Source organism: Phycodurus eques, chromosome 19, assembly GCF_024500275.1.
Source record: "Phycodurus eques isolate BA_2022a chromosome 19, UOR_Pequ_1.1, whole genome shotgun sequence".
In the NCBI taxonomy this organism is placed as follows: domain Eukaryota; kingdom Metazoa; phylum Chordata; class Actinopteri; order Syngnathiformes; family Syngnathidae; genus Phycodurus; species Phycodurus eques.
In genome coordinates this window covers 17,018,516-17,035,323 of record NC_084543.1, presented here as the reverse complement: position 1 = coordinate 17,035,323, position 16,808 = coordinate 17,018,516, and the positions used below count along the sequence as shown (strand labels likewise).

At 41.8% G+C, this 16,808-nt stretch overlaps 1 protein-coding gene across 6 annotated transcripts in view; it reads left to right on the top strand.

The window, feature by feature from the left end:
- The first annotated feature begins 2,645 nt into the window (after positions 1 to 2,645).
- fmn2b (formin 2b) overlaps positions 2,646 to 16,808 on the top strand; it is a 46,555-nt gene continuing 32,392 nt past the window's right edge. For 4 of the 6 annotated variants that reach the window (XR_009767209.1, XM_061663907.1, XM_061663911.1 and 1 more), the window contains exons 1-8: positions 2,646 to 4,412; positions 7,558 to 7,799; positions 8,516 to 8,694; positions 8,779 to 8,914; positions 13,241 to 13,293; positions 13,552 to 13,846; positions 13,931 to 14,690; positions 15,760 to 15,904. Coding sequence is in view for 5 of the 6 variants with exons in the window: in XM_061663907.1 (XP_061519891.1) it covers positions 2,839 to 4,412; positions 7,558 to 7,799; positions 8,516 to 8,694; positions 8,779 to 8,914; positions 13,241 to 13,293; positions 13,552 to 13,846; positions 13,931 to 14,690; positions 15,760 to 15,904 (3,384 nt within the window). In the remaining variant the exon portion in view is untranslated. Of the gene's footprint in view, positions 4,413 to 7,557; positions 7,800 to 8,515; positions 8,695 to 8,778; positions 8,915 to 13,240; positions 13,294 to 13,551; positions 14,691 to 15,759; positions 15,905 to 16,808 lie in introns of all 6 variants that reach the window. The other 2 variants (XM_061663909.1, XM_061663908.1) reach the window with 2 other exon arrangements.

Below are 16,808 nucleotides of genomic sequence, written 5' to 3'. Positions count from 1 at the left end.
ACTCAGGCCCTCCTTTGTGGAGTTTTGCATTTTCTCCTCAGGCTTGCGTAGGTTTTGTTCAGATACTCCCCGAACGTTTGACAAGACATGATTTTAAAGTACCCTTCAAAAAAAAGACCTGTACAGACCTGTACTTTGATGCTTACAAATTCCTACACACTTATTAAACACACCATCATTATTCATTGAACTAATTTAAGCTTTGTAAACGGATTTCTGACATCAGAATTATGCACAAAGGGCCTGATTTAAGGTTTGCACATGCAGATTGATGTTGATTGCTCACACAAACAGATGTGGTGGCTGCTCTCCAAACTCGGCGTACCCAGTCTGTCAAAAGGGAAAAATTACAGTGTTCATTTTGCGCCGCATAAAATAATTTGGTACATCATACCACATGCATGAATGCTCCTGAGCATTCACACAATAAATGTCCTGTCCTGCCCTGTTCTATCCTGTCCTATTTGCTACTTATTTTGCTTTCCTCACCAGTACCCATACTCTATACACTATAGATATAATCCAACTTCTATATTATTGTAGTCATATACTACAATTGTTTTGCTGTTGTTTTATTTTGTTGTCATTGTTTTTGTTCCGTTCTCTGGCTTCCCTCTGTTTGTCCACTCTCAAACCTTTTACTGTCTGACTGGTTTTTCAATAAATATCTAACTCAATACAAAGTGCAACAGAGGAAGTCTATCAAACTCTACTGTTGCACAGCAAAATGGTTCTGGCATGTTACAGCATACAGATCCATCATAGCGCATGTCTAAGCAACTGACAGGACAAGTAAAATTACTTTTTTAGATATATATACAATTTTGTATTTACTACTGTATAACATACAATCAATGTAATCCGGAAAAAAAAAAAAAAAACTTTATCAACAAAAGACCATTTTTCTTTCAAACCTCTGACCATAATTATGAAATATTATCTATCTGGTTATCTCATTTGTGGTGCCTTGACATACAACTTTAATTTGTTCCGTGACAACGCTCGTAACTCTAAACTCTTGTAACTCAAATCATCTTTCTCCATTGAAATGAATGGAATTGCCATAAATGTGCTCCTTCTGGTGTGCATGCCTTGGCCAACAGGGGGCAGTTATACAGTCAGACGGATTTACATGAAGCTGCAGTAAAACATACACACACACACACATATATATATATATATATATATATATATATATACACACATATATGACCCATTCCCATGTATTTTTTGTACATTCAGTATATACAAAAATGTGCAAATGGCAATTTATTTACAATTCCTGAGTGTTTTTAACAAGCAGTGATTACCCTACCCTATTAATTTTTTAAATACATTTTAGCGTATTGTTGTTGTCTGTTCTCTTAAATGGACGCATGAGTGTTTTGTGATGATGTGATGATGATAATAGTTCATGTAACTTGCAACACTATGATGTAGTTTACAGAAAGAGACTATTGTGTGTGTCAAATCACGAGTCCAATTTAAGGTGAATAAACCAAACCATTGAGACACTTACCGCAAACAATTGTGTGTGATATTTTTTCCAGAAAACCCTATCTTAAAATAATTATTAATAATTTCTTTTATTTATCATTTTTGTGTGCAGCGAAGTGTGTACTGCAGAATACTCAGTGATGTAACACAAACTGTAGGGAACAAAGAACAAGGCTACTCTGCTACACTGCTTTACCATCCTCTTATGTTGTGCGTCAAATTGACCCATCCGTCCATTTTCTGTTCCGCTTTTCCTCACTAGGGTCGTGGGTGTGCTGCAGCCTATCCCAGCTATTTCCGGGTGAGAGGCGGGGTACACCCTGAACTGGTCGCCAGCCAATCGCAGGGCACATATAAACAAACAACCATACACACGCACATTCATACCTACGGGCAATTTGGGAGGAAACCGGAGTACCCGGAGAAAACCCGCGCAGGCACAGGGAGAACATGCAAACTCCACACAGGCGGGATTTGAACCCCGGTCCTCAAAAGTGTGAGGCAGATGTGCTAATCAGTCGTCCACCGTTCCACCCAAATTGACCCATTGTTTGAAAAAAAAAAAAAAAAAAAAAAAGTTCCAAGTGTAAATGTTATAAACTATGAATATTGTTTGTAATGTTAAACATGTTTACGGCGTCATCACCTTGTATGCTTTGGATGTGCGTGTAGAAAATGGATGAATGGGGGAAAATGACTAAATGTTGTTCTAATACACAATTTATGAATTCAGGAAGTAATCATTTTATTGGACAGTGGGAATTTGAATTTATTTAAGAAATGGCTCATCCATTACAAAATTCAGTTAGAAATCAAACCCCTTTCTCGTCTCCACATTGGTTAATGTCAGCTGGAAACTGAGAATCATGGGTAATGTAGTGAGGAACTAGAGTGGCAGTGAATGAGCATTTTGTCACCCTCGCAGCAGCTAATTCTTCCTTTTATTGGGTATGACTTTTTCCTGTCTTCATCCCATCTGCGCGACATCTTTTGCATCATGCTTTCCTGACTAAGCTCCACTGAGCATACAATGCTTGCGTCATGCTTTTCAGCAGATGGAGAGGAGGGGGAGGGTGCATCTCAGAGGGAAATAAAGGGAATCATAGGCGGTGGCGTTGGGGTGGGTGGGATTGCTCTGTCTCTCCTGAATCAGCATCAACATAGAGCTACAGCAACCATGAACGAGTGTTGATCTGGTCGGAATCACCACTCAACCAGGATTTCAATATCGATAATGACAAGCTGTGATAGCTTTTCATTCACCAGAGATTAAAGTGTTCTACCTGTCCTCAGGATTAAATTACAAGGAAGAGGACGTAGCATCTGATATTCTCAGGCAACATGGGCAACCAGGAAGCTAAACAAAAAAAATCTGTAGCAGCATCTGGTAATGGAGCCTACCCTTCACTGGAAGAAGGATGGAGTGAGGGAGGAGGGGACGTGACAAGGCGGGATGGTAAGAAACACTATGGTAAAAATGAAGGTAAAAAGACATGCAACACTAAAGGAGGAGGAGGAGGAGGAACGAATGGTACAGGTCCAGGCAAGAAGAAAAACAAATGTGAGTCCAAGTCATCTATTTTTTCTATCCGGAAGAGAAAGGAACCTCTCAAAGGTAAAGATGCATGCTCTTCAGTAACAGGCTCGAGTGAATATGTGCTCGCATCGCATCACAATGAGCTGGCCAAAACACCTGATCTGTCTGCAGATGAGCTCGGACCATCAGACACTGAACCAGACTCCCCGGGGGGGAAAAAGACACAAGGTGAGAGCAAAAGTGAGCAGAAGCCATGGAATGCAGCAGAAGCAGTAGCCTCTCCCACAGAGGATGGAGGTCAGAAAGGTGGGAGTTCTGGGTCTGACACTGACATTTACAGCTTCCACTCAGCAGCAGATCATGAGGATTTGTTAGCAGACATCCAGCTTGCTATCAGGCTTCAACGGCAACATGAAGGGCTTGACACGGTTACTGGGTCACAGGTACAAGGTGAAAGCAGTGTTAGCAAGGGACAAGAGGTAAAGAGAAAGCAGAGTAATGGAGCTGTTAAATTACCCCCCACTCAAATACTTGAACTGACGCCGGAATTAGAGCTTGGATCAGATGCGCTGTCTTTCTTGGAGGTCGAAGCCCTGTCGAAAATAGACAAGCGCACTGAGAAACCAGAAGGATTGCACTTCTCCTCCCTCAAAGAGGAATCCAAAACTAGGGATGATGGTGGGAAAGAAACGGAGAGGGATCAGGAGATCAACGGGAAGGGGAAGAATGCAAGAAAGTCCTCTGTTAATGGTACTATAGTCACAAAAGACCAGAATGCCCCGGTGAAGCAGTATCCACCCACAGTCATTGCCATCGCTGCAGCCAGGGGGGCTGCAGTCAACCCAGTTCCTATGACAACTGCCGGCAACAGCTTCCCCGATCGAACATTGGACAGTGCGGGCACACAATGGGAGCAGGAAGCAGGAGGTGAAAACCAGAGTGAAGTGCAGTGGGAGCCTGGTATGAATGAAGCGCCGATTCCTCCACTCGACAACCACAAAAAAAGCGGAGTTACCATGGTAAGAATTGATACAGGGAATGTGCTAGAAGAATGCGCAAGTGCTGAGTCACCTGCAGACTGCTTAAGTATTGTATCAGAAAGTAACCACTTAGCTGCTGCTGGGACCAATGCGTCCCCCTCCACGAGGAACAGTGCTTGCTTCACACCTTCCCAAGGTAGTCCCACATTGGCTAAAAACATCCACAGGTCCAACCAGGCCTCTTCTCCCTCAACCCCCGTGGTGAAAGCCCACCCTCCCATCTTCCCTTCATACATCAAGACCACCACAAGACAACTCAGCTCACCAGGACACTCACCAGTTCTGTCTCCCTCCCATAGCCCCATGTCACTAAGAAGAGCCCATCATCACTTCCAAAGGTAACTGTCATTAGGTGTGGAGAGGTGTCTTCTGACATTTTAATTCGTGGTAGTGATTGTCGACACAAATGTGTCGACAATCACTAATATGACACGTATTTGTTATTTAATTTTATTTTTTTTACAATTTAACAAACCACTCCCAGGTGTTTTAATAAAATATCTCTGACATTAGTCGGTCAAAATATCTAAAGAATTATAGTGCACAATTAACACACACTCGTGACACTTCACTGCAGTTCTGTCTCAAGCAAATGAGTTACCTTTCCAGCATGTTACGTTCGCCTGGGTTGCCAGTGAACGAGCCGCTAATTGTTCTTAAACGGGCGAGTTTCAAGTAGCGCTGCCAACTTAGCAAATATATAGGTACAATAAATAAATTAGAATAGTGTCAAAAGCTTAAAGGACCTAGTTAATGGTGAGAACATTAGTACCTATTTCATAGGTCTAGACTTGAAAATTATGTCTGCAGACAAAATTCCTACCAAAATTTACTCAGCAATTTTAGGCTCGTTTTCTGATTAAATGTTTGATTTTCAGCCAGATTTTGGCCCGCCCACATTTTGGACACATCAGCCTGTCACAGCCTGACATGTCGATGGCAGAAAGCAAGGACCTTTCCTCATTGAACTTCTATTTATTCTGCAGTGTAATTGTTGCCTATAATGAAAGTCTTTTTTAAATACAATAATGAGCAAAAATTGTGATGGTGAAACATGTTGGAATCGACCACTGAAATGCCTCCTTGAGAAAAGAAGATATAGCCACGTCATGACACATATGACATGCGTTATGTTGCTTTATGTCCAAAAACACCTGCTGATCTTCACCAGAATTTACAAATACATTCCTATTAATGTCCACGTACATATATCAGAACAATCAGCCTGGTATTTATGATTTTATCGATGCGTTTCCACGTCAGCAAGGTATAGCATCCCATAGAGGAAGTGCTTTGCATAATAATTTCTGCATTTATATAAACGGCTTTCGTCAGCTCAATTTTGTATTAATTACACAGCAAATGCCTATTAGATGTTCCAATAGAGTTTCTACAGATCAGAAAGCGTTTCTGTAGGCTGTTATAACATCGGATGACAAGGGCATTGATCTCCCGGCCAAAAGCGTTACGTCGCTTAATGTCCAAAAACACTGGTTGATCTTCACCAAAATTTACGAGGACATTACTATTTATATGTCAACGTAAACCTATGAAAATTTTTAAGATTCAAAACTTTTTCCTCTCCATAGATCAGAGTGTCAAACTCATTTTTGTGGTGGGCCGCATCGTAGGTATGGTTTACCTCAGAGGGCCGTTATGACTGGACTAGGGATGGGCGAGTACCGATACCAGGTGTTGGCAGCGGTAGAGGGTACTTGCGAAGGCTGCCGATACCAGCCACAGATACTTAAGACAAAAAAATACAAATCTGACAAAGTCTTACTTGGCAATAGTTGGCACGACACTGTGACCTTTGACACATCGGTGAATTATTATGTGGGTCAGAAAGAAAGATCTTTGTTCACAATTATCTGTCGTTGTGTGAATTTAAATTTTATACATCAAACGTACTAGTTGTATTGATATCAGTGAGTACTTAGGAGTGAATACTTGTACTGTTATCAGTCCCAAAACAAGTGGTATTGAACATCCTTACTATGAACCCATACAAATGTATGATCCCCAAATATTATTGCATAGTCACAACAAATTAACGGGTAACCAGTTTTGAAATCAGAAGTCAATTTATTTTAAAGGGGGATTGGTTAAAAAAAAAAAGAAAAAAGAAAAAAAGAAATGCTTGCAATATCTCAATCTGCAGTTTTGGTATTTTAGCAAGAAATGAAGTCGACGCATATGATTTCCTTTCACGGGCCACATCTAATGATACCCCGCACCATGAGTTTGACACCAGTGCCATAGCTGATCATTTGCATGAGCCGTGCAAGGATGGCTCTTGCCCCACCGTGTTAGTATCATTTTAGTGATGACACTAATTAATTTAATTTCTCAGCATATTAAACTAGCAATTGTCGATTCAACATAATTTTGGGGTGCCAGCTGTTGTTCATATGATAATCATATGATATATGACAGCAATATACGGTATACCATATTGAACAAAGCCAGTGTTTGGAAAGTTGAGCAAACTGTTATTTTTATTAATATTATTTCCTGAAAAGTTGTCATTTTGCACACACCGGACAGCTATGATATGTAAAATATGAGTTAATACTGCCACGTCATAGCATAGCACATTTCCTTTGTCCACACCGGCTGTGCAGTGCCTCCACTCCTTTTTCCCCAAAAATCTGGGGGGATGCTACCCGACAGCAACAATATATAAAATATGGCTAATTACTGCCATTTTATACAATAGAATTCTATGCAGTGATTTTTTTTTTCATATATATGTATAATTTTGATGATTACATCAACCGAAAATCCAAAATTCACCATCTCTAGAAACTACAATATTACGCAACAGAGAAGAGACAATGAAAATGATTTTTAATGTCGAAATTTGGTAGGAATTTTGCCTCTGAAAATTATTTTCCCAAGTGTTTAATGAAACTATACAATGTATGAGTACTGAAATGAATGGACTTCTCTACCACACTCTAATTTGTTGAGATGTACCTGTATTTAGGACTTTTCGGGCCCATCAAGCAATTATTTTTCCAAAAATTAGTGGTAGCTGTTAGCTGAGGTTAGGGTACTTTTTTTGGCGCAATCCTGCTAACAAATGGCAATGAAACTAACCTCTCTGACAAAGGTTAACACTACCATGGAAGTAATGAGACGCTATTGTTGTGAGACAAGATAGCAGGATCCCATGTCCAACTCAGACCCTGTTTCCACAATTAATGGATGGATGGATGGATGGATGGGAACATACTGTGAGGGAATTTAAGGATTAGAAAGGAAAAAAGATACACCAACATGTTTTTTTTTTTTTGGGGGGGGGGGGTGGTTAATTTTTGATCCACAATTCAAGTATTTACAGTATTTTCACAAATACATCACATCAGTTTTGGAACGGTTTTGCAAAAATGAGTGGGGTAATTACAAAAAGATGTTTTCTCAGCTTTCTTATGATGGCAGTCATGATCAATGAAACACATTGAACGTTTTTGCTCTCAGGATGATGGGCGGTGATCACCAAGTCCCAAGGCCGTGCTCCCGAAGCAATGCTGGTACTCTGAGTCGCTCAGCTGACTGGACAGAGGAGTTTGAGAGAAGAATGAGGTGCAGTCTCAACAATGGTGACTATAGGGATTTAGAAGAATACAGTTACAGAGGTGGAGGAAGCCAACCTATTTGTGCTACAAGAAGATCTTCCTGTGGACAAGTTGCGACATGCAGCTTCCAAGATGTTTTTACAGGTGATTGCAATGGTCCTGTCTACACAAGTATTTTTCATTTCACTTAACAATTTAGAGCGTCCAATTTAACCAAGCATGTTTTTGGATGTAGTAATTGGAGAAGATCAAACCCCCCACTGAAAGACTCAAGCCGAGATTCAAACCTTGCTGTGAGGCACATGTACTAACCACATGGGACCATGCCATTCTGCCGACAGGACATGTCAATCTTTATCTGGTTATAGGCAGCCAGGGGTATTCCAAAGTTGACTTTTAACATTGATTTATATATTGTGTCCTTTTATTGTGCTGTTTTAAAAAAAATATGAACACAATATTTTTTGACTAAAAATGCAACGGACCCATGAACATTTTTGGTAAGCAAGAAAAATACGAAGGCTGGAATTTGCCAAAACGTACCTAGAAAAATCTAAACAATTCTGGTACACGGTTTTATGGTCTGATCAGACTACCTTTACCAAAGTGATAGACAGCATAATGTTTTGAGACAGAAGTATCCATATTCGAAAGGTGATCTTTGTTGCCGCTGCCAGTTTGTTTTTGTTTTTACCTATGAAGGTCAGCAAAGATGCAAAAAGTCGTAATGTAACAAATTAAATGTAATCTGGTCCAAATTAAGGTCCGACAAGGACCAAAAATGTGAACGTACGATGCAATAACAGTCAATTGATTTCTAAACCACTGTTCCATATTTTCGATGGTTTCTGGATGTCCAGGTAGAACCCTCCTAGAGAAACTGCTCCTTCAACAGCAGCAGGAGGAGCCAGAGGAAGCTGAGAGGCTCTGCTCCAGAATATTAGCCATTGGTCTTCTCCTGCCTTTCACTGACTGCTTCAGACAACAGCTGGGGGCCAGCCCTACGCATATCACTTCTGCTGGATCAGCTAACTTCCATGTATGTAGCTGCAGCTGTGGATTTTTTAAATCTCTCAAAAAAGATATTTATGCAGTTTTACATAATAACATTGTGTTTTCTCAGCATGACCAGCTGTATACATGGGCTGCTGTTAACCAGCCATCTTTTTCCCTTGATCCTCTTGAGGGGAAGCTACCAGGTAATCTTAAAGACTTCAGGCCGAGTGGCGACAAGACTGGAGTCAGAGTCACTGATACAGGTGAGAACACTTCTACGCACAGTATGGAGTGTCCAGAGTACAATTTTTAGCATAATTGTACGTAGGTAAATGGGCAAACATGCACGTTACTCAATTGATCATAAAAAAAAAAAAAGGCAATTTCACATTTTCATGACAACAGTTGGAGAATAACATTTGGGCCAATAAGTATAAAGATCCAATGAGTTGTTCTGAAGTTCACAACAGAAATTACACTTTTTAATTATTTTCATCAAATTTCTATTGTTTTAGTATATGTCTCAATGTCTCAGTACATCTTTGCCAATGCTTAAGTACAGCGAGCCTACAGTTCACAAAGTTAGCCTAGTGTTTAGATCTTGTGTAAACCGATTTGTGATTCTCCGTCTAATGGTTGTTCTCTCCAAAACATCTCACCGTCATTTCATTTTTGAAGTCGTCACATGTATAATAGTCTGTTCCAAATTTGTCAAGACCATAATATGAATGAATCACACATTTGACAGTCAGGTGAAAGTAGAACTTGACTAACAAGTGAAGAATTTCACACATCTCAGATGACCAATCAAAGAGTATGTCTAGGTTGTGGTCCATGATTGTAAATGCTGCCAAACAGCTGTGAGTGTGTGAGTGTGTGTGTGTGTGTGTGTGTGCGTGTGTGTCTCCATCCAATTTCTGTACCGCTTATCCTCACTTGGGTCGCGTGCGTGCTGGAACCTACCCAACTTATCTTTGGGCGAGAGGCGGGGTACACCCTGAACTGGTCGCCAGCCAATCGCAGGGCACATATAAACAAACAGCCATTCTCACTCACAATCACACCTACAGGAAATTTAGAGTCTTCAATCAACCAACCAGGCATGTTTTTGGGATGTGGGAGGAAACCAGAGTATCCGGAGAAAACCCATGCAGGCATGAGGAGAACATACAAACTCCACACAGGCGGGGCCGGGTTTTGAACCCCGGTCCTCAGAACTGTGAGGCAGACATGCTAACAAGTCGCTCACCGTGCCGCTATATAGATACACACACGCACAGTTGAAACTCGTCGCAAATATTTCTGTGGTGTGATTTTGGCCCATTGCTCCACACAAGCAGTCTTCAAACCTTAAAGATTCTGTGGGTTTCTTTTATGGACCTTGAGTTTCAGTTGTTTCCATAGATTTTCGATTGGATTCAAGTCAGGTGATTGTCTGGGCCATTCTACCAGCTTTATTTATTTTTTCTTTGAAACCAATTAAGACTTTCCTTGGCAGTATTTTGGGGATAATTATCCTGATGAAATGGCCACCCTTGTTTCATTTTCATCATCCTCATAGATGACAGCAGGTTTTTGTCAAGAATGTTTCGGTACATTTGCCCATTCAGCCTTCCTTCAATAATGTGAAATTTACCAGTACCATTTTCTGAAAAGCAGCCCCACACCATCATGTTGCTACCTCCGTTGTTGCCATCATGTTGCTATGGTGTTTTTAGGGTGATGTGCAGTGCCATTTTTCCTCCAAACGTTGTGTGCATTATGGCATCCAAACAGTTCAATTTTGCTCTCATCTGACCAGACTATATTCTCCGTATTTAACTGGTTTGTTCAAATGTTTTGTTATATTGCAGCTGTTTTCTAAAATCATTTATGTTCTTTTTTTCCTCATTAATGTACACGCAGTACCCCATATTGACAGAAAAGAAATGGAATTGTTGAGATTTTTGCTCATTTATTAAAAAAGTAAAAAAAATATCACACAGCCGTACGTGTTCAGACCGTTTGCTGTGACACGAATATATTTAACTCAGGTGCTGTCCTTTTCTTCTGATCATCCTTGATGTGGATCTACACCTTCATTGGAGTCCAGCTGTGTTTGATTTGACTGATTGGACTTGATTAGGAAAGCCACACACCTGTCTATATAAGACCTTACAGCTCAAAGTGCATATCAGAGCAAATGAGAATCTTGAGGTCAAAGGAACTGCCTGAATAGCTCAGAGACAGAATTGTGGCAAGGCACAGATCTGACCAAGGTTACAAAAAAAACTTTCTGCTGCACTTAAGGGGGGAAGGGGCAAACTGAGAAATCAGGGGAGAAGAGCCTCAGTGGGAGAGGTAAAGAAGAACCCAAATATCACTGTGGCTGAGCTCCAGAGATGCAGTCGGGAGATGGGAAAAAGTTCTAGAAAGTCAACCATCACTGCAGCCTTCCACCGGTCGGGGCTTTATGGCAGAGTGGCCCGACGGAAGCCTCTCCTCAGTGCAAGACACATGAAAGCGCGCATGGAGTTTGCTAAAAAAACACCTGAAGGACTCCAAGATGGTGAGATATAAGATTCTCTGGTCTGATGAGACCAAGATAGAACTTCTTTGGCCTTCATTCTAAGCGGTATGTGTGGAGAAAACCAGGCACTGTTCATCACCCGTCCAATACAGTCCCAACAGTGACGCATGGTAGCGGCAGCATCATGCTGTGGGGGTGTTTTTCAGCTGCAGGGACAGGACGACTGGTTGCAATCGAAGGAAAGATGAATGCGGCCAAGGACAAGGGATATCCTGTACGGAAAACCTTCTCCAGAGTGCTCAGGACCTCAGACTGGGGCGAAGGATCACCTTCTAACAAGACAATGACCCTAAGCACACAGCTAAAATAACGAAGGAGTGGCTTCAGAACAACTCCGTGACTGTTCTTGAATGGCCCAGCCAGAGCACTGACTTATACCCAATTGAGCATGTCTGGAGGGACCTGAAAATGTCTGTCCACCAACGTTCACCATCCAACCTGACAGAACTGGAGAGGATCTGCAAGAAGGAATGGCAGAGGAACCCGACATCCAAGTGTGAAAAACATCATTCCCCAAAAGACTCATGGCTGTATTAGCTCAAAAGGGTGCTTCGACTAAATACTGAGCAATGGGTCTGAATACTTATGGGTGTGTGATATTTCAGTTTTTGTTTTTTAATACATCTGCAAAATTCAGTTTTTTTCTGTCAATATGAGGTGCTGTGTGTACATTTATGAGGAAACAAATTTACTTAAATGATTTTAGCAAATGGCTGCAATATAGCAAAGAGTGAAAAATTTAAGGTGGTCTGAATACTTTACTGTATGTACATTTTATATGCGTATAGTATATAAATAGAAATGGTAAATTTTCTTGGCAGTATGGGTGCAAATTTTTGCTTTTGTTTTTGTTTTGTAAACTATTGTATTCTGTTAGCTATACAAAGAAACTAGTATCGTACCCATTGTCACTGAATCACTGGGCTAAGACTAAAAGCTGGAAATGCAGGCTATTTTAATGGTCCTCTGTCATAATGACAAACATCTTAACATTTTCACTTGCAATGTGTATGCAACAGCAAAGGGATGATGCATTTTGGGTGCACTGACTATTCAGATGAGAAAGGAATTTAGTTTTGACAGATGGGCGAACTGTTTTGTGACAGTTATGAGCTTCGCTATAGAGCTATGGTGTTGTGCTGAACTGGTGAAGCTCCACTGCTAAATCAACTTCTGTTTCAAGAAATGAGCCCAACCAACAGGGAAAAACTGTTTTGCTATGCTAAAGTGGGTGATGTATTGTGGGGGCACTGACCATTTATATGAGAGAGGAATTTAGTTTTGACACAAAGGTGAACTGTTTTGGAAGAGATATGATCTTTTACAAGTGAGCTTTGCTGTTGGGCTAAACTGTAAGACTTTTCGCCTAATGATCTTAAAGTTCTCAAAATGTAATCTCAGTTTCAAGAAATGACTCAAATCAATGAAGAAAAACTGCAATGCACATCAAGGAGCCTTGAACTTAAAACACCACTATGATGTTGCACCAGTTTAATTTGTGTATGAATATGCATACATGAGGCACGGTGGATGACTGGTTAGCACATCTGCCACACAGTTCTGAGGACGTCCTCAGAAATGTGAGGCAGATGTGCCAACCAGTACCGGGGTTCAAATCCCGGCTCTGCCTGTGTGGAGTTTACATGTTCTCCCCGTGCCTTCATGGGTTTCCTCCCAGATCCCAGAAGCATGCATGATAGGTTGTTTGAAGACTCTAAATTGCCCGTAGGTGTGAATGTGAGTGCAGATGGTTGTTTGTTTATATGTGCCCTGCGATTGGGTAGCGACCAGTTCAGGGTGTACCCCGCCTCTTGCCCAACGGGATAAGTTCCAGCACGCCCGCGACCCTAGTGAGGATAAGCGGTATGGAAAATGGATGGATGGATATGCATATATGATATACATTATTCACATGCACACTAAACTTTTACACTAATATTTGTCATCTGAATGCTACATGTACTGATTGTATAATACTGAATTGTGGAAGTCGGAACTCATTGTTTCTCCATTTCTTTAGAACATCATACAGGCATCTTGGGTTGGCAACCAAATGAGAGCCAAGATATTCAGGTAAGTTACATGAAGGCCATTGGTCGGGTAGACTACGGTTCAGTTACTGCTTAATATGGTCTTCATAATTACCCTGTGAGGACTGTTAACCATGCAGTCCAGCGTGTAGTTTGCCTTACGCCTTATTTCTCATGGGATAAAACCACGCAATTGCAGATGCAACATTCAGCTTCTCACATATAAGCCCTCCTTGAGCATAAGGCAGCCCATCAATGGCTGATTGACTTTTTGTTCAGAATTTTTTCCCTCTATTTGCAGGAGGAGGTTTTCCTGAAAACAGTGAAACTGAAGGAAAAACATGTCAATGTCATCCAACAACTGGAGCAAACCATTGAAGATCTCAGGACTAAGATTGCTGAGCTAGAGCGACAGCCTCCTCTGCTGGACAGAGACATGAAAACAGACCAGGACCGTGTAGGAGAGGAAGGCCTTTTGAGGGCAGTGTGTGATGCTCACTTTCAGACCGAAGCAGCTCACTTTCTGGGCTCCCTGGAGGCCAAATCTGTGCAAACATCACCAATGGATGACAGCTTTAAGTTTAAAGTGCCTTACGGTGAGTCAGGTGGAGCCAATGGTTTCCTGCAACTCTCATTTAGCCATTGTTCATGTCAACAGCAACCCCTGCCTGCACTTCCAGGTGGACCATCTCTTCCTTTGCCAGGACAAGTAGCAGAACCTATACCACCACCTCTTCCACCCTTATCAGTAGGTTCAATACCACCACAACCACCACCTCCTCCTCCTCCTCCCCCTGCTGGACTTGCTCCACCCCCACCTCCTCCACCTTTCCATGGTGGACCTCCTCCACCACCACCTCCTCCTCTCCCTGGTGGACCAGCTCCACCCCCACCTCCTCCTCTCCCTTGTGGTGTTGCTCCACTCCCACCTCCTCCACCTCTCCCTGGTGGACCTGCTCCACCACCTCCGCCTCCGCTTCCTGGTGGACCAGCTCCACCCCCACCTCCTCCTCTCCCTGGTGGTGTACCTCCACTCCCACCTCCTCCACCTCTCCCTGGAGGACCTGCTCTACCACCTCCTCCTCCTCTCCCTGGTGTACAAGCTCCGACACATTCTCCTTTTCTCTGTGGTGGACCAGCTCCACCCCCACCTCCTCCTCTCCCTGGAGGTGTTGCTCCACCGCCATCTTCTCCACTCCCTGGTGGGAGCAGTGCACCTCCGCCCCATTGTCGTGGGCCTCCCAGCGCCCCTCCTCCTCCTGGAGTGATCTGTGTTCCTGCAGCTCCCCCAGGAGCTCTGGGCAACTTGCCTCCGCCTCTGCCTTTGGGGCTATATAGTATGGGCCTCAACCAGGAGAGGCCACCCAGGAAAGCAGTGGTGGAGCCTCCCAGACCCATGAAGCCACTGTATTGGACCAGAATCCAGTTGCACACTAAAAAGTAAATGGTTATAGTCACTGTGGTGAATGTGCAAACAACTGAAAATAAGACATACAGTGGAACCTCTCACACGGTCTAATCTTCCAAGTTGTTCTAATTTTCTAGATTTCATCAAAACATATAATATCAAGTGAATTAATTCATTCCAGGGTCAAACCATCATCAACACTTTATAAACAGTACAGCTGATTTTTTTTTTTAACCCTCCTGTTATGCGGCAGGTTACTAATGAACATTTTTGGTGTACTAAAAAAAAAAAAAAATTTCTTTCAAATAAATTGAGTTCACCATTTACTCTACATAATAAAACTAACATAAAACTAAAGTGGTGTTTGATATGTATCGAATAAGTGTATGTTTCTGTCAATACGTAGTATTAGAACACATATTGAGCTTTGTGGTTACTTTGTAGGAATTGTACTGTTTAACGCACAAGTTATGTTGTGGGTCAAATTGGTAAATTTTCAGTGAAGCAAAAATATTTTTAAAATGGCGAAAAAAATAATAGGATAAAACCTCTTCTGGTGGCCTTTTTTTCCACATACAGTATGTATACGTAGGTTTATTTTCAAATAAATATTTTTATTTGCTCTACATGGTATATTGACAATGACATAAGGATCTAAAAAAGACGCAGAATTGTTTAGTGTACCAAAGAATAAGTGTAACAAAAACAATTAAGTGGTGTATGTTATGTGTATTGACTTAAGTGGATTGTCCATGTTGTTATGAGGTTGTAATGGCCTCGTTGCACATTTCCTCATTTTTAACCGACTGTGGTGGCATCACACACACACACACACACACACACACACACACGCACACACAAATGAACAAAGAAAAAGCCAAATAAAACTTTAGCATGCATCCTCCAGATGCTCAGCAAGTTCACAAATAATGACATTTAAACTAAAACTATTTTTGACCCCAAAATATTTTAGAATCTTGTACTCCTTTGAGACATTGAACTTTGGAGGTTCCACTGTAATGACATCGGTATGACTGCAAATATGACAAGGATGTACTTTAAAACGAACAGAGCACATTCATCTCTTTTCATATTTATCAGGGAAATATCCTCTGCATCTGTATGGGAGACGATAGAGGAGCCTGATGTGGACTTTGAGGAGTTTGTAGAGTTGTTTTCCAAAACAGCCGTGAAGGAGAAGAAGCAGCCACTCTCTGACACAATCACCAAGTCCAAGGCCAAACAGGTATACATTTAAGTTTCCTCTACAAAATCTATACGGAGCAGTTTCAGGAGCATTGTGTAAAAAATGGCCACCTACGGTAGTTCCTAGTTTAAAGACATTCCATTTATTTAGTAATAGCAGGTAAGGGCAGACGCACAGTTTAAAGGGACATATGATGGAAAAGTGACTTTTTATTTCTTTGCATACAAATAGTTGGGTCTCTGGAGTGCCTGCCTACACATGAAGTGTGAAATTACATAAGGTAAATCTTCATTCTTGTTAAGACAGGCTAAATTCAGCAAGATAAGAAACAAAGTGCGTAAATGAGTTGTGATGACCCACAATCGTTAGAGACAAGTTTTTCAATTATAATGAAATAGCTCATGTTGGTGTAATCTATAACACGAGAGTCCGTCTTTTGGCAGCACAACCGATGCTTGTGGTTTCAGCACATAGAGGCACATAGAAGGCCAGTTCCAACTGAGAGGAATTACAGTACATATAACGTGGCAAAGTCCTCAGGACTGTCATGAACGGAACAGAGGATAGGACCCAAAAATGCACGACTCCAAATGAAATGGAAAGTATCAAAAAAGAGAGGTTTAATATACGGGCATAGGTCGGTACACAGGCAGGCAATCCAAAAAAGGAAACAGTATCCAAAAACATGAGGCAAGAATACGAGGTCGATAATCGGAACAGGGTCTCGTCTTACTGTGAGTCTGTGACATGGAAACAAGGAATGCTGGAACGCAACGACAAGGTACAACGAACTGGCGGCGAGAGAGAATGAGACACGAGGTTAAATAGAGACTACAACAGCCGCTTCACAGAGAAGACAGGGCCCCCATCCACAAACCGGGGGGGAGGAGGGGGCCTGGAAGGCGGGACCAGAGGGGACTCCTGGACTGGCTTGAGTAGGCTG